At 30.6% G+C, this 19730-nt stretch overlaps 1 protein-coding gene across 1 annotated transcript in view; it reads left to right on the forward strand.

Moving 5' to 3' along the window:
• IntS4 (integrator complex subunit 4) overlaps positions 1-16207 on the forward strand; it is a 41582-nt gene extending 25375 nt beyond the window's left edge. The window contains exons 11-18 of the mRNA XM_075379775.1: positions 14-136; positions 1924-2059; positions 5251-5384; positions 9744-10072; positions 11448-11612; positions 12783-12942; positions 15498-15729; positions 15877-16207. Coding sequence (XP_075235890.1) covers positions 14-136; positions 1924-2059; positions 5251-5384; positions 9744-10072; positions 11448-11612; positions 12783-12942; positions 15498-15729; positions 15877-16121 — 1524 coding nt within the window. The 3' untranslated portion in view covers positions 16122-16207. The remainder of the gene's footprint in view (positions 1-13; positions 137-1923; positions 2060-5250; positions 5385-9743; positions 10073-11447; positions 11613-12782; positions 12943-15497; positions 15730-15876) is intronic.
• Positions 16208-19730: the final 3523 nt, after the last annotated feature.

Genomic DNA, 19730 nt, shown 5'->3' on the forward strand with positions numbered 1-19730 from the left:
TCTTTCTATGAAGGATTTCTCTGTTGATGTACGAGAAGGTCTACATAGAATGTTGGCTTCTTGTCGTTTATCTACAAAGGGCTGTTTACAAATGTGTGTTGAGAGTTTGTTAGACAACCTTAAAAAATATCCACAGGTATATTAATTATTATTTTTACTTTAATAAAGTTGAAATCAAAACTTATATTTTTAGATCCAGCTGGAAAATTTAGTATATACTACAATTAAAGAGGACGTGAAAATTCTATGCTAGTAGGTAACATATAACTTTAAGTATGGATAAAGACTGTTGCATTATGCTTTTCAAATAAAAATAACTTTGCTAAACATGTGGATAGTATTTTTCCCATTAATGATAATAATAGTATTTTGTAGAGTTTCACAATAGGCTTCTACATTTATAGTCATTCCACATGGCATGAAATCAATCAGCAGTTCGCCAAACCAATCCCAAAAGATTGTGGCCATCAGTTTGCGTCCAAATGGCTACGGCTTGATCTTTGTTGGTTTGGTTTGTGATTGAGGATGACACCGTTTTCGGATGTTTCTTTCATTCATTACATTATCATTGTACACAGCAACCAACTGCCTATGAATTTGAATTTCAGCCAGCTTAACTTTTTGATGGTTTAAAATATGTATAACCCCATATTTCAGTTGGCAGCAACATTTTATAACGTAATAACTCACGTGTAATCAAAGATAATACAACATGACAACTTACAGACAACAATGCAGTGTGTACATTACTAGAGTGACCATGAATGACAGGTTCACCAAACTTAAGGAGAAAAATTTCCCAGCGGTCTTTACTTTAGAGATATCCCTCGTATATCCTATATACCTGTTTCTCATATGTACCTGTTTTCCACTATTTTGGCTTGAATAATATGTAGTAACTGGTATCTGTGTCATTTCATAACATGAACTAATATGACAATTTCCTTAGTTTAATTCAATGACTTTTGCTTCATTAATCTACACAAAACCTCTGTACTTGTAATCCTATCGACAGAATTATATTTGAAGTATTCATCTATATAAACACACCTGAAATTCATCAGTCTTCTTCATCTTCATTTTAGTCAGGGTAGCAGCCCCACACCAAGGAAGACAAGACAAAACATAGTATCTAGATTTTTATCATAGATTTTAAACTGTTTATTGCAAAGGAACTGCCTCATATTCAAGAAATAATTACAAGCAATTTCTATTCCTTTTTAAAATTCCTTCATGTATTTAACCATATCAATAATTACAGTTTTCAAATATTTGTATTTAAAAACTGTTCAATGATTTGATCGTCTGAAGCCTAAAGTAGCCATGTATTCTGGCATCTTTCTGAAAACAATAAAATTTATCTTATTTAAATTCATCTTTAGCCCATTAGTTAAGTTAACCTCATACATTTTCTGAACATATCTTTCTAAACTTAATCTTGGGGTACAGATAACAATAATCTTGGGTAATAGAGCGGTGTTATCTGTATACCTATGTAATTAGTACATCATTTACCACGATCCTCATAACAATTAATTGTGAAATACTTCCTTCATAATAGTTTCTTTTATACATAAGAGCAAAGGGAAAGAATACATCCTTTTGCATTCCTCGCTTAATTTCAGTACTTTTTGATATTTTATTATCATTCTATTATTTGTTGCTTTGGGTTCACTGATTACAATCAACTTTCATAATGAGTAATACTTTTCATTTCAAGGATAAAGGATTAGAATTTGACTTTACTGTTAACAAGCAATAATAATGCTGTTATTTGTAAACCACTCATTTCATTTTAAGAAGTCGCTTAAGGTATTATACAAACTTACAAGTTTGTGTAACTCCAAGTTTACAAAAAAAAAAAATAAAAAAAAATGGCATTTAGAAAAATATTATCTAATATTGCTGTTATTTTAATTTTAGGATAAAAAATCAACATGGCATTGTCTTCAAGAAATTGGTTCTCTTCATCCAGAATTGACACTGCCTCTTGTTCCAGAACTTCTTGCTATTCATCCATTTTTTGATATGCCAGAACCTGATGTTGAGGATCCTTTATGTATCCTTTTTATTTAGTACTTATTAAGTTTCTAGATTATTGTCAGTTTTATTGGATTTTTTGCATTTATCAAGAAAACTGAATCCATTCGTTAGTCAAAGTACTCAAAAGTTTTAGTATAAAAGTTTAAGATCTGAGTTTCTGTATGTTTTTTTTACTGCATCTTAATATTTTTAACTAAAATATACCTTTAGTTGATAATTAACATAAAAATCAGCAGTTCAAACCAGTGAATGTTATGAGTCTATCAACAACAATATTTGTCATTAAAACATCATATTTTGTTATTATTTATTGTTTTTATTGACAATTATTAATTCATACTTTCACAATAATTAAATTTTTTTTTTTTATTAATGAATTTTTAATTTAATGTATATAAATAAAATTTTATTCAAATAGTTACTTAAATAATAATTGAATGAAATTTTTTTTCTAGTGTGGCCGGTAAGTCACCATACCCCCTAAAATTAACAAAAGATATGAGTTAGGATATGTGTTTAGAACATACAGTATTTTAATTGGGTAGGTTGGCAACAGTTTTTTACAATGTCACACACTGAGTAAAAGACAGTTGTACTAAAATGGATGATGAGTAATTACAATCTGAAGGAGCAGTTAGTGAAAGTGTACGGGTTCATGAACGACAACATACGAATCAAACAATGAAGCTAATTACTGATATGTTTTGGCAATGCTTGAATAAGTCACCATCACAAAAAGCAACAGTGTTAGCTTGGGAAAAACGTGCATTTGAATTAGGCAACGTTAAAGATAGGCCACAGAGTGGACAAAAGTTAACGCCGTTAGAAACATGTGCTGCTGTTGCAGTTTCCATTAAACATTCCCCAATGAAATCAACTTGTAAACAGTCAGCTGAACTTCATATACAGCATTCGACAATGCACAACCATATTAGAAAGGACTTGAAAGTTAGGCCATTTCATCTGATGTTCATCGATGAACTGTCAGATGCAGTCATAGAATGTTGCGCTGCATCCTGCCGGGCTTTATTAGAAACATTCCCTGCTGCAGTGCACCATGGAAAGGTGCATTTAACTGATGAATTTGCAATATATTGCAGCTCACGTGCCAGAAATGTGTTACTTTGGGCGAAAGAAAATCCTTATTATGTGACAATTGGAAAGAAATCCATCGCATGTCATGATATGTGCTGAAATGACAGCTCATCATTTGTTTGGTTCCTATTTTTTTGAATCCATTGGGCCAGTGTATGCACAAACTTATTAAGAGATGTTGGAGGCACAGTTAATATCACAGTTTCAAGAGAAGGATCTCATGGAACAAGTATGATTGCATTAGGATTGAGAACCTGCACATTTTGCTCTATGACTACGCATTTCTGAATGAAAAAATTTCTAGGACAATGAATTGGCCACTGTACTCCCGTGTCATCAGCTTCGTTATCATGGCCACCACTAAGTCCTGATCTTACCACACTAGACAATTCATTATGGAGAATTATCAAGGCACACATATCTGCACATCGCTACACCACAAATGAAAAATTGCATGATACTGAGAGGGACATCTTCTGTAATGTAATACCAGAAATGCTCCATCACATTTCACAGAGAATGTGGCGATGTATAGAATTGTAAGTGCAACATGAGGGCGAACACATTTACCCACTGGACCATTAAAATTAATACTATGTATCAAGTGAGTAAATAAAATAATTCATTATTATATTGCATTATTTATTTATAACTTATTACAAATTTTTAGTTCTAACTTTACAGGGTACAGTGACTTTCTGGCCAATTAGGATGCAATTGTGATATTGAGCAAAGTTTGCTATATAAGCGTTATTTTCTAAATACCTATTTTAACAATTTTATTACAGAGTAGTTTTTTTTTTTGTAGTAACTAGCTTTAACAATTTACATGTCATTATTATAACAGATAAAGAAGCTTCTAATCATGGCAAGAGTAAGAAAGATAAAGAAAAAAAGAAAGTAAGAAAGAAAAATTAAGAATGTATTTCAACAAAACATGCAAAAAGAAAAATCCAGAAACATAACAGAGAGGGAGCAGGTGAATGAATTTCTAGAATAGAGTTAAAAGTTCAGATAATAGAAACCATTATCTTGAATCAACAAAGGTTGGATTTGCATGCTTGTTAACTGCAGATCAAGCCCTAGACCTAGAGACATAAATACTACTAAAGAGTGGCAAACGTGAAAAACATTGTACAATAACATTTGAAGTGAGTGTGCAGTAACAGTTGAACATACGAGCAAAAAGTGCGTCATGAGAATATTCAGTTTTGGGACACGGTTTTCATTTCTGTAGTTTTCAAGTATGAAAAGCTGATTGGTGCCTTTGTTATGAGCAGGAAGCGAGGTGTCATTATACATTGATAAAAGTATAATCTAGTTTCCTCTGTAAATAGTAACAGTAAATAATCCTTGCATTTAGTTTATTATTGATTTTGCATTATTATCTTATTTGTTAATTATGTCAATTTTTATTAATTATTGTAGAGTACATAACAAATTCAGAATTGTATTTGACTTATTCTAGAGTAAATATATTTGTAAGAATTTATATATATTCAATCTTTCAATATCATTGTTGAACTAATAACACATGACAGTATATTATACTTACTGAAAAACAGTTTTTAGATAAATTTTAAAATTTAACAAATTCTTTTAATAATTTTATTTTTTATTACAAATTGCATATCAGATTGTTTGCATATCAGATTGTTGTAAATAATAACTTCACAATTTTTTTTTTTTTTATAAATAGCTAATCTATATATGATTTATATTTACTTACTCATCTCTCACATTTACTATATTTACAAATTAGTATTCTTCCTAGTTATACTAATTATCATTTTGATGTTAAAAAAGTGATCAACATCATTTTTAACCTTAAAATCTTAATTTTTTTATGGCTTTGTAATTAAAACAACAGTCGTATCTATTCTAGAAAAATATACATTTTCATTATTATTAAAATTCAGTTTAAAAACAGGAAAGATTTAATTGCTGGCATAACAAAAAGAAGGTGTGTGTGTGTGTGTGAGTGCGCGCACGAGCGAGCACATTATAGCAATAGTTTTATGATATTATATATATATATATAATTATTATTGTTATTATTTTATATATATCAAATTAAGTTGAAAGATTTGTCTTAACTATATATTTATACAGATGTGTCTATATTAATATTAGTTTTTAATGCTGCACAACACTCGCCTACCACGATCCAATTATTTGAAGAGCATACATTGAAACATTACAGCTATCTTAGAGACACTATGCCAAATCTAGTTCCTAGCCTTAAGGTAAGTTTTTGTCTGTTTTACTTTTTAACTTATCAGCTTAAAACTTTATTATTACTACTACCATAGCCCAAATATAAATTTTAACATTTTCACTATTTTCTGGAAAACTTAAATGAAAAAAGCAGTGAAAGTGTTTCATGACATTCCTAGCTATGCCAGTCAAGTCATGAGTACCAAAATAAGATTTAAGCATCAAAATTCACAAATTTTGAATTAAATTTTTATTTTATTTTACGGGCTCTCTTACTCTGTGGGGAGAATTTAGGAAAAATTTGTTTAAAGAGTGATCATTAACAAAAAAAAAAATTTAGAACATAAGTGTTTAAAAATATTAAAGAAGTAAGTATAACTTTGATGAAAGTAATGAAAATAATTGCTTCTCATTTCAGATCCAAAATGTAATATAGGTCCAAAGTTACTTTAATTTTATTAGCCCTTTAATTGATGAAGAAAACTATTAAAAAATTTTAATAATAAAAATTATAAGAGTAGAGCAAAAAACATATATATATTTTTTAGAGGTGAAGAGTAAATTTAAAAAAAAGTTTACTTTGTATTCATATATAGGATAAACCTTACAAATTCACTAAAATAAAGTTTTCTGTATTGAAATATTAAAAAAAATCCTTTCTGCATGTTAGGTCTAAGGTTCATAATTTAAAAAAAAAAGTAGATATTTCTTGATAGCTGTATATATTTATAAAGTAAACTTTCAAAAAAAGTTTGAAAAATATTTAGGGGTTTTTAATACTTGCTAATTTAAAGTTAAGAAAACTGTTTTTTTTTAAATTAAAATTTTTTCATATACTTTTTTTGTAGTCTTTTTCTGAGGGCTAAATAAAGAATTCTTATGTATCAGTAAAATAACAATTTTATACTGCTTTCCTGTTGTTTACCTCACGTATAAATTATACACATGTTTGCCTGTTAGCCTTAATATACAGTATTAATTTATTTGCAAAACAGTGTAATAATAAATGATGTAGATGAAAGTTTCCAGTCAACTAGAACTTAAACAAAATATTTTATGTCTTTTTTTTCTTTAAATTACAAACATTTGGAAACCCACATATATTTTCTGCATATTATTCAGAAGTTTATATATATATATATATATATATATATATATATAAACTTTTTGAATGTGTATTTTTAATGATGTCTGTGTATTTTTATACTGTATACATCTGTAGTTGTAAAGCAACTTCTCCTAACTGACTAATTCATCAATGCCCGGCAAAAACTACTAAAGGTAAATTTATGAAAATTTATATACACCTTCTTTATGGTATAAGTGCATACTAAGAAAAGATTTTTTGAAATTACTAGTTTAAAGGGTTAAAATAGAGTAACAGTGAAGTTTACTATTTTTTTTAATTTCTCTAAACCAAATGAAGATATCAGCTTGATTTTTGATGTGTGTAGTCTTCATGTGAATATCTAAAAACTAATTTCTTGATTTTTTGAAATTCTGAGTTAAAGGGGTTAAAATGGATTTTGAATTTTTTTTAAACCCAGCAATTTTTTTTTTTTAAATCTCTGTAACAAATGAAGATATCAACTTGATTTTTGGTGAATCTAATTCTCATGTAAGTATCATAAAACCAATTTCTAGATTTTTCAAAATTCGACCTTGGAAAAGGTGAAGAAAGGTAAAAAAAATTTGAACAATGATTGCAAGTTTACCTCATTTCCAACTATACAAAACTGGATATTCACTAGAATGGTGCTTGCAAATACTTTTCAGGTAAACTTCTAAAACCATTTTAGGGTTTTTTAAATTTTGATTTTTTTAAGGGGTGTGACGATGTATGGTGAGGTGACTCAACTAATTCAGCCACTGTTAACTACATGTCAACACAATTGGCTGTCTCTGCCTCCAGTTACTTGACTAAAAAACATGAAATAAAAGTAAGGAGAAACCTTTTTTAAAAATGAGAAACTTAAGTACTGATGTACTAGTGATGTTTGTTCAGTAACACTAAGAACCAGGCAAAATACATTTTTACCCATAAAAAGTATGGGTAACCAGTTATAACTAATATTTTTAAGATAGAGGCCGACAGTTTTGAAACCCGCATTCTTAGATCGCTCAAAGTTTTGGGTCCTTTACTGACCAAATTGTTGCTCTGAAGAAATTACAATACACTGATATTTTTTTATGAATTGAACAGATTTTTATTTTTATTATCATTATTATTCTCACTAGCATGGGTTAATTGAACGCACCAGGGTCCAAGGGATAGCCCTCTGGCAGACAAGAAGGAAGCAAGACATAACCTACTAAATATTCCCTGACCGTGTCTTAAAACACAAGTAACCATATACCTTGGGCAAAGCCGCAATGGGGATGCTCTATTTTTTGGGCTTGCAAATATTCTTCAGATATATATTTAAAAACCATTCTCAAGGTTTTTAAATTTTGATTTTTTAAGGGGTATATTGTGTGCAGTGTAGTGGATCAACCAACACAGCTATTGCCATTGTTATTGTCTGTGCGATGCAATTGGCTGCATCTGCCCTCTGGTTACTTTACTAAAAAAAAATTTAAATAAACTTACTTAAATAAAAAAAATTGACTGGAACAGGAAATGCCAGTAACCATATAATGCAGGTGAAGCCACTACAGGGATGTTAGTACATACGCACACACATCCCATTCCTGTAGGGGGGGAACCCACTGGTTGCCACACCACCCCCTCCATTCCATGCTCTGAGGGGCTTTACTAGAGGTCGTCTTTAGACCCTCTAACTGATTACATCTCACAGTCATCAGCCAGGCTTCGGTCAGGATGCCATCAATGTAAATGCCTCAGCAGACATTTGCATCAGTAAAATACATATCAAATTTCACCTTCATGTAGACCTCAAACAGACATCTTCACATCCAACCTAACATGATTCCCTCAAACTAATTGACTGAAACTACAGAAGCACGAATCTGCACCTAGTCCAGATTTGACAACACTGTTTTTTACTGTAAATGCCTCAGAAAACAAACAAGTTTAAAGTTAAATCAGTGCTAAACTCATACCAATCAAAGTTATCTCATACACAACATAGAAATACAGACCTACACCCAAATAAGTCTGCCAATTTAGGTCACCTAACAAGGAGAACACAACCTCATTCTGGTCTGCACAGGAGCCGGGGACAAACCCCACACCACCACCCGGTCGCATAATGGTGTCTTGCGTGGCATTACTAAGTCAGAATCAGGACCACTGGTGGAGGCTTCCCTCCACCAGTGGTTAACGCACAGGTTAACATACCTCAGCAGCAGCACGGTCACCCCCACCAGCGGGAGCCCCAAATCGAATCACAAACAATACTAATATAACCGTGTCATGATCCCAATGTGCCTACCTCCAACCAATCCAATGCCTAAACCAGAATCCTAGCCACCTGGGATCCTATCACGATCGAGTACTTCGATTAAACTCCCTCTGCAGACTTACCAGGTAAAGAAATCCATCCACTATAGACCTTTTCTCACAGATCATCCAGTTAATACGGAGATCCAGAAAGGAATGTATTCTCTCAAGTTTCCTAACAGCTTGTGAACGTTTGACCTCATATCGGGGACTGATGTAGAGGACGTGGTCCACTGTGACATCAGTCCCACAATCCGGGCATTGACTCAAACCTACCAAGCAAAACCTAACCGACTTGCCCGAAAGGCACTATGCCTGGAGAGAAACTGTGTGATTTACCAATTGGGGGACCCATCCAATCGCACCTAAATCAGACACTATAGGAAATATTCCATGTGTGTAGCGACCTGTGGGGGATTCGTCCCACCTGACCTGCCAAGGCACACGGCCTTGGTCTTCAATCTCTTGCTTTCATTCTGATGTCAATAGGTTATTTACCTTGGAAATATAGCATTGCTTATGCTCATTAGCCAAGATATCTATTGGTTTGACTCCAGCTATATCACAGACTGCCTCCCGGAAGACTGTTCTGTAATCGCCTATAACAGCCAGCAAGAAGAGTTGCTGGGCCCGCAGCAAAATGTCTGTGCAATACCTATAAGCCATGCGGTCAGCTCGGACAGGCGCAGCATACAGCATAATAGCTTTGCTGACACCCCAAAGGATACGCATGGTATGATAATTCAACCCCCAATCGGGATGAATGACTACGGATTCCATAAAAAGTATCAGTGGCCTTTTTTGCTTCATACTGTAGATGTTGCTTGAACCAAAAATTCTCATCAAGGATAACATCCAGGTATTTTTGAGCTGTAACCTACCAAATGGGGAGACCAGCCATCTGAACCTGGATTCATCGGGAGGACTCATACACAGTCTTTTTTATTGTATAAATTTTATTAATTAATTTTTTTTTTAATTTAAGGTATGCAGATCACTTCATACAACAGAACTTACACCAGCAAAATCATCATCAGAAAAATTCTTAAAATATATTCTTGATCGCCTAGAAGCAGCACCAACCGCTAGAGTACGAACAGTATTATTAGAAGCAGCCGAACGTGATTTGTCGCGTTTATCAGAAATTGATGAAACTGTCGCTGGCCTCGCTAATTTTGTGAGTTTGTATATCGCCAGTCAATTACAGTTGGGAAAGTTGTTATCCGATAGTCTATGTTATTCAAATAACACTACAACATTGCAGGCTAATCTTGTGAAAAATTCAATAGCCCATCTTCTTCAACTGTGTCTCAAGTAAGTTGTGTTTTTAGTTTTACTATTATTAATTTTATTTAATAAATACAATGATATTTGGTATGATAGTATAAAAATGTTGTTGAACACAATCTCAGGATCATAGTGAACATAAGAAAATAAGAATGCTTTAAGTTATTTAAAATGTACTCATGTGTGCATACACATACCAACTGGAAAGTCATTAAATATGTAATCAAGTGATGCAAGATCACTGAAAATAGTAATGTGCAATTTTAAATGTGTCGTAAGTTGGTAGTGTATATTTTTATGTTCGAGTAATATTTGCCTTAGTTAGGGTAATTATTCTATGTAATTACTGCTGGTTCAATTATTAAATAAATATAGACATTTATTACTTTGTAATTATATATGATACTTTAATATTTGAATGAATATATATATATATGATTATTTATATTGTACATGAATATATAATATGCTTTTTAAAGATTCCATAAATGATGCATTGTTGGATATTATATGTAATTTACTGTATATAGATGTTAATAGTATGAGATGTAAATTTGGAAAGAATAATATTAGAATTAAATACATTGTTATATTACTTATATAAAATATCAGCTGTTAACAGGCCAACTGAATTGTAACAACTTACATACATACTTTACTTGATTAAGAACACAGTTAATTTCTATGTTTATAAATAATGAGGAGGAAATGATACTTAGTTTGAACAGGCAGCTCAATCCATCTTGACGATATTCAATTAGCTGATACACAAATATCCAATTTAGTCTAAAAATGGTTACTATGCTTGGGGAATAAATTTTAGAAAAGCAGTGTTATGTTCTATGGGGGTAAAAGGGCTTCCTATAAAGGATATTGGTGGTTACATCAATATTATTGAAGAAAATTCACGGTTACATCATCACCTGGTAAGATTATGCTTACAGGACTCTCAAGGATTGAGCATCAAACTGTTAATCAAGCATCAAGTTCTATTTGATGCTTCCAGCAACGGTTCTTCCTAGAAAACTTTCAGCGTATTGAATAGAAGGTAAAATTTCATCAATAATGTGGCTTGATTAGTCTCTGAGAAAGTTGATGAATTAGTGTTAACTTCAGCATTCACCTACGGCCCTGACTTAACCTCGACTTATTTATACCTCCTTTTCATGTCATCTTTGGTTCACCTGTTTGGCAGATGCTTTATATTTGATTATCTTTATTATGTAGTATGAAAGTGGCTGAGACAGCAGTCCAAACACTTATATGAAACAGGTTTTAAGGTGTTGATAAAACAATGGGACATGTGTATCAAGATAATGTAGTTGTATGAGACCAATTTACAAACTTTTCATTATGTTTATTCATGTATAAGTATTTTAATTTTTTCCAATGTTTTTTCCAGATTGCAGTACTTGTTTTCCGGTTTGAGTGTTAAAGATTTAGCTGCTGTTAAACAGCTAAAATTAAAAACATTAGCTTTACAACTTGTTTATATTGTTAGAGCATCAAATTTATCAGCTCTTGCACCATGTGATAATTTCTTAATGCAAGTTGAGGATACTCAACGGTAATTATTTAAAATTACTTTTTATCAGTTGTGAATCTTATAAAATTTATTAATATACTACTATACTTGTTACTATATTTGAAATTGAAATTCTGTTTTAAACGTTTTGAGGTGCTGTTCACTATTGTTTTGTGCCGTAGAATAGTTAATGCAGGTAAATATGCACCGACCTTTCTTCTCCTCTACATACAAGGATATATAACATTTTATCACATTATTGTTTACAATTGATAAAAAAAAGAAAATTTTACTTTGAATAATTGTAGTCTCTTTACTATATGATAGAGAAGAATAACTATTTTAATGGGAATCTTAATAATGTAATTTTTATTATTTTTTCATTTAAAATTTTTTGTACAATGGATTTTTATTTTTTTTAAATAAAATATTTCTTTCAATTATACTACAGTACCGCATATTTTTCTGTTAGTGATAATTTGTTTCTCTCTTACTTTACAAATTATTTTTATTGTATTGTTTTTTTAAGGAATAAAAAACAATTAACAATGTGAGTAAAACTTTTCAAACTATACATTTATGTTTTCAGTAAAAATGAGTACAAGAATATTTCTTGGTTAAATAAATAGATTAATTTTTACACATTTTATCATTTGGATTACTATAATTCTAGTTAATATGCTGTTGTCATGATAGATAACTTTAAAACAGATTTCTTCATTTAATCCAATGGCTTGTGTGTTTTTTTTTGTTTTTTTTTTTTATTTTTTTACTTTGTAAAGCTATCTTATTGTAATAATTTAATGATTGTTTATAAAAATATATTAAATAACAAATTCAAAGTTTTGTTTTAAACTGCAATACCTCGTTTTATTTTGCAGTTGTACTCCTCAGTTTACTTCTTATTATTGCATATCACAAAAAATTGATTTCAACAAACCTTAAAATAATTTTTAATATTAAAATAATAACGTCTGGTACTTTAATAAGTTTTTATAAATGTATGTATATATGTACACTATTATAAGTGTTTTCTACTGAAAACACTTAAGATTACTTACTACCTTAAGTGTGTCCTCTAGAAAGAATGTGTGTAGGCTTGAGTAATTTCGAGTAATAAATAATTTACTCTAATATTAAAGAATTTTTTATTTATATTACCAAAAACAAAATAAATTTTATATGTAATTTTTTCCTATCTTTTTTCTGCAGTTATTTAATGGAAAATGGTTTAATTCCTGAACCATTTTCAGCAGCTGTATTCAGAGAGATGTCCACATTGGAAGAAGCAAAACCTGGCACTGTTGCACGTATGTTACTTCCTTTATTGCAAGCATCAACTCATGCACCGCCACCAAGACCAACTGTATCTGTAAGTTTTTTTTAAAATTAAAAACTTGTTGTAAGCACCAGATTAATGATATGGTAGTTTTGTACTACTAAGTTTTGTTGTAATAGATTCCATAGACATTTGTATACATAAAAAACAGTTTAACCCATTTTCTTATAATGATGCAATTTTCCATCCACCCTTTGCTACTGTGTACAATAACAGAAAATCGGTGTCCTCATATTTATAGTACATGTTAACCAAATTTATTTCTAACTTAGTAGATTGGCAAGCAGTGTGAAAAATACATTTTCATTAATTTTCTGTAGTTTCAATTGGATTGATCATGATGCCTTTTATTTACTTGTAACTGTGTGTCCAAATTTTAATATTATATGTGAAACATAAATACATAATTAAAATTAGTTTTTAAGGTTACTGTTAAGATGCAAAAATTAGGAAGTCAAATATAATTAATCCAATTTGATGAAAGTACAGAAATTGAACAAACATTTGGGTATCAGGATTTTTGCAAATCTTGACTTTTAAAACCCCTCCTTAGTCCAAAAAAGCACAAATAAAAGATTTAGAAGTATTCAGAGGATATATCTATTCACGTACTTGTATTAGCCTGTATTTTTTATCGATATCTCAGAACCACCTCACCATAAATTGTGTGAAAATGACTCAAAAAATTAATGTATATGAGGCATTGATGGCACTCTTCTTTCTATTAGACCTTTTTAGATCTCATGGCATTTCCTTTCTTTTCTTCTTTCGATTAATGCCATTGAGAGAAAAATTAAACAGGAAGGATAGTTTTTGACTTCTTGTCAAGTGATCACAGGAAATTTAGGTATAGTACAATGAAAGTACAAGGTGTGTTTTTTAGTTAGGGCCATTTTTAATTTGCCACCATCAGATCCGGTGTAGATTGATGGCACTAGTGTAGCACGTTTATTTATATCAGCGATCATCTGCTTGCAGCTATAGCTTAATGTTATTCACATTAGTTGCTGTATATAGCCTGGCTGAAATGAGTGCTACAATAAATAGTCCTGCAAGTTGTGAAGTGCGATCAGTAATTCTTTATCTTTTGGTGAAAAACAAATCTGCTGCTGATATTCACAGAGAAATTGTTGATGTTTACGGATCCAGTGTTACATGCAAAGGTAAAGTTCGCCAGTACTGTCATTTGTTTCATGGACGAAGAATGAATGTTCATGACAAAGAATGTAGCGGTCACCCGGCTATCATCACAGATGAAATGACTGAAAGTGTAAATGCAAAAATTGGTGAAAATAGAATGTGTACTGTTTCTCAATTATTGATTGAATTCATTTTGTTTAGTGATTATGTTTAATGTAGTAATTTACTACATTTTTACTAAAAAAAACTGGGTTACAGAAAGTTGTGCTCCAGTTGGGTACCAAAAATGTTGACAGAAACACACAAAGCAAAAGATCTTGTTGCAGCTCAAACATTTTTGAGACGCTACAAAAATGAAGGTGGTGATTTATGGAAACACGTTGTCACCAGTGTTGAAATGTAGATATCTTATTGAAATGTTGAGACAAACCAGCAATCAGTAAGATGGCAGCAGCATTCATCATCCCCGAAGCCTAAAAGTTTTAAGCGAAAAAGTTCAGTGAAAAAGCTTATGGCTATGGTTTTTTTGGGACGCCAAAGAGATATTGATTGAATTTCTTGGACATGGAAGAACTGTTAATGCAGAAATGTACTGTGGTAAAACAGTCAAACATAGAAAACTTAGATGTTCAATTCAGAACAAAAGGTGCAGAAAGCTAATCGATGGGATTTTGTTTCTCCTTGATAATTCACAGACTTCACACAGCAAACAAAACCACTGAACAATTGACGACTTCATTGGATCTTCAAATATACCCCTTACAGTCTCTTACACAGAGTGATTATTACCTTTTTCTCCATTTAAAACAGTGGCTTTCATTGCAGAAGTTTGAAAATGATAAGGAATTGTAAAACAGAGTAATTAATTGATTTAAATCACAAGCGGGAGAATTCTTCAGTAACGGAATAATGAAGTTGGTAAGCAGATATCAAAAATGTATTGCAGTGAATGACAAATATATAGAAAAATATTTATATATGTTAGTTTATTTTGTTATATACTTTCCATTTCGCTTAGTTCAGTTTTTATATCAAAATGGCCCTTACTTTGGAAGAATGGATACATTTTTGAATTCTGAAATTTATTAAGGAATTTCCACCAGCTCTTCCCTCTTGGTGCAGAGAGAAGAGAAGTTTTGGGGTGATAAAATAAAACAGAATCGGCTTTCAATATGAGATCAATGGAAAGCATAAACAAGTCAATAATTATGTCTGTGTTGAAGTAAAAGATAATTAAAAAATTATTGAGATCATTTTTGTTAACTTCTTTACTCATCCAAATTTATAGTTATGTATAAATAAATTACTTAAAATTCTGAAATTTGGTAGTGTAAATTGCTTTATTTTCTATTACTAATGGTAGCAAGTTTTTATTTGTAAAGGATAAAAATTATTAAATAAATACTTCTTTGCTTTATTATTTTTTTTCTAATGATTTTTTTTTTTAGGTGAAAATGAATAGGGCAGTTATCAATCAACCAGCAGCCAGTGGAGAAGTTGCTTTAAAATTTACAGCAGGACTTGTAATGGGCATACCATTTGATGCTGATATATATTGTTTACAAAATCCAAATATGCTTAGATTAAGAGTCAAATATCCCGATCAACAAACACAATTGATTGTACCTAAACGCGCTGATTTACGCCTACAACCTGGTTTTAATAATTTACCTAGTGGTGGTAAGTCGGTGTAATTATATTTTTAGTTTTTAAAATAGTAGTTAACGCTTTTTCAATTTGCTTTCCCTTCTGCCCACTTGCATTTTCAAAATATTATAGTTTATAAATTAGATGTAACTGATTATATATTTTTTTTATTCTTTCCAGATGGAAGTGTTAAAGAACTTGGTTGTGGTGATTATCGTTTACTGACAACAGTATTAATCTCGCATCAAGTATGGACTGAGGCTTGTTATGTTGATATCAGTATTGTTTTAGATTTATCTGAGCACGAGACCGGTTTGGTGCATACTACACAACGTGTAACCACTTCAATTGAACCCTGTATTATTGAATTGTGTAAATCCGTTAAAGTATATGTTTCACCAAAACCGGTTAAAAGGGGTGTTTAAAATTATGTATATTTTGTATAATACTGTATATTTATTTTTATTATATCAATTTAATACATTTTCTAATTATATTTTCTGCAAATTACTATTTTTTTTATCTGTCTAACTACCCAGAAATCTTATTATTCTTACCTTACTGCCCTTAGTAGTCGCTTACTGTAAGTAAGTGTAGAATACAGTGCAGAATCTTGTTCTTATCTTTGCAGCTGTTGTTTCTCTTAGTGTCATTGTAAAACTACTGTACTCTTTTGTAATAAAATAAATAAGTAATTTCTACTTAAAAACTGTAAAAAGATTATCTGGAGTATTAGAGACATACTGGTAATGTTTTATTTAGCTTTGTTTTACTTTTTAACAAGGTGCAAGGATTTATTCTTTTTACTGTAAACTAATATCTAGATTTAAATATTTTAGATTATTTTTTATATAATTTTAATTCTTCTTTTTTTTATTATTTTGCATCATCTTGTAATTGCCGTAACACCATAAAATAAGAAATTAATGCCTTCATAAACTGAAAAAAGACAAAAAAAGCATCTTTTATAATTTATTTTTTAATTGTTTAAAAAAGTTAGATAGTTATTAAATATATGATAGAATGGAAACATTACTAGTGTCAATAGCCTGTCCCAAGATGAAAAATATTTTTACCCACGACAGAACGGAGACAGTATATGCATTTTGGGTAAAAGGTTTTGTGTGTATGTTTGTATGTTTTTATGTGTATGTCTGTTACCATTTTCCTCAATATCGAAACCGATTTCGATGCGGTTTTTTGCATTACATAGGTGTCACTTCAGAGCAGGTTCTTGGGCATGTCTTATGGTTATAGGCCACCAGAAGCTGCAGTAAATATGTTTCTTCAAAGCGGCTTTTGAATGTTTCTAAGTGTTTTTAACTGTCGACCTCTATGGTGTGAGTTGTAGCATCTCGTTCTTTCATCCGAAGGTTCCGGGTTCGAATCCCAGTCAGGCATGGCATTTTCACACGCTATATTGCCATCCATCTCATCCTCTAAAGCAATACTTAACGGTGGTCCCAGAGGTTAAACAAAAAAAGAAAAAAAGTCTTTCTAACTCCAGGAAGGCTGCATTATTGTGTGGATTATTAAATAATTTGCGCTGGTCAAGAATTCTAAACTTTCATCATCATCAGCCTATAAATGTTCCCACTATTGGACACAGGCCTACTAATATTTAAAGAGAAATAAATAAAAAATAAAATTAAAAATTTAAAAAACCCACAACAAAAAACATGAAATAATTAAACTGTATTTTTACCTAATCCTTTGTGACTTTATGATATTGATTTTAAGACAAAAAATTTAAGATTTTGGTTGACTGTCAGGTGTGACCCATAGACTGCATTGATAAGCTTTAGTTATTATCATAGTCACAACAACAGCTAATCAAAATCTTAAATTTTATTGTCTTAAAAACAATTAGTCCAACCAAATTACACTAAGAAAAAAAATTCTTACCTGGATTTTTAAGTGGAAATTGTAAAGGGGCTTATAATAAAATTAAAAAAAATAAATGCGTGAACGGATTAGAGGGTGATTTGAAGGTTGAAGGTTGAAAAAAAAAATGTCTAATACAAAATTTGTAGAAAAAAATCTACAACTTTTGTAGAGGTCACTTTTTAACATAACTCAAAATTTCCAAGGAAAATATGAAAATCTTTTTTTTTAGTTTTTTATTTTTCATTTCCATAAAAATAATTTAATTTTGGCAAAACTTTGTGAACGTATACCTTCTATATATTTAATAACCACAAAATGTTTTGATGTCAACTTTCACCAAAATTGCAATAATACCATTTTTCAACCCTCCACCCACCGCTCACGCATTTATTTTTTTTATGTTTATTATAAGCCCCTTTTTCATTTCCACTTATAAAAGTCCAGGTAACAATTTCTTTTCCTCTAAATGAGTTATTTCGATCGATCTTTCACAATGTTACAAATGACAAATCACAATGTTACAAAGGATAAGGTAAAATTACAGTTAATTATTTCTCGTTTATTAAGGTTTTTTCGTTGTGGGTTTTTAAAATTTTTAATTTTATATTTTATATATTCAATATATTCCATTGTAATTTTTACATCCACAACTTTTCACTGTATAATATATTCTTTTACATAAATAACCATGACTATTAGTATTTGAATAAGCAAAACAAGTCCTTATTAATACCTGTTAATCCACATTTTTGGATTGAATGGTTTTTAAACTATTTGGAGTTGGAATTGAAATTTGGCAGGCAGGTTTGAAATGAAATCCAATGTAGATTTTTAGAAACATGCTGTTTACCTAATTGGTAGTGAATTTTCTACTGATGAGAAAGTATGATAAGATGGATTTGATTAAAACAATCAAATCACAGTTTTCTAATAACATTTTAAATGAATGGTTCTGGCTAATTGTATGCTGGTGGAGTAGTAAACTGGCACAAACTCATTTGTTGACCTTACAGAATGGGTAAAGTTTAATTTGAATGAATGCATATGTTAATTTATTTATTTTATTACTCTAAGAAAAGAATAATAAACAGAGAAGTAATTACATGAATCTTCAGTTATTTTTATAAAGTTTATGGTGGCTCATAATCTAAATAAAAAATAATTTATTTTAAATAAGTAGGAACAAGCATATTACATGAATAAGTTGTATGTAATGAGAAAAGTTCAAAGTTATCATTGTAATTAACAACAAGTGACCTGTTTTTATAAGGTTTTATTCATTATTTAAATGATATTCTTTGACATTTTAAAATACATAGATTATTCAAAAATGAATATTGCTAACGGTTATTATGAATTTTCAAGAAGTAATACATTTCCCATTTTACAGCTGAAAAACAAAATTGATTGCAAACCGATGTTGTTATAAGAGTTTGTTAAGGAACAGTGAATTGCTGGAATACATCTATTTGTTTTTTTAAAGGAGGGCAGTTTGATTGTAGTTGGCAAGTGATTAGGTTCCCTGAGGACATTGTCAGAGCTTTTCTTTCTTTTTCTGTTTAACCTCGTCACCACTGTAAGGTATTACTTAAGAGGATGATATGTATGAGTGTAAATGAAGTGTAATCTTGTACAGTCTCAGTTCGACCATTCCTGAGGTGTGTGGTTAATTGATACCCAACCACCGAAGAACACTGATATCCACAATCTAGTATTCAAATCCATATAAAAGTAACCTTTATTAGGCCTTTACTAGGATTTGAACCTTAGAACTCTCGACTTTGAAATCAGCTGATTTGCGATGAGTTCACTACTAGACCAACCCGGTAGGTTCACATTGTCAGCTTCGTTCAATTTGTTCATATTAAGTTGAACACATTTTAAATTTTATTGTTATTCAGCTTAATGAAAATAAAAAAAGGTTAGTAATGAGGGTTCATTGTCAACCATGAAAATTTAAGACTAGTGTTTGAAAATTTAAAAATAGTAAATAGATCTTTATTCTTATCGGTGCATTAAAAGAAAAACAAAAAATTCTTTAAGTTTGAATAAGAAACTTAAAATTTTTATTTCAAGTCCATGTTAATTATTTAAATATAAACACAATAATGTTAAGGTAAATCATTAAATATAAAAAATTACTACAA

Source organism: Lycorma delicatula, chromosome 12 (assembly GCF_047948215.1).
Source record: "Lycorma delicatula isolate Av1 chromosome 12, ASM4794821v1, whole genome shotgun sequence".
In the NCBI taxonomy this organism is placed as follows: Eukaryota; Metazoa; Arthropoda; class Insecta; order Hemiptera; family Fulgoridae; genus Lycorma; species Lycorma delicatula.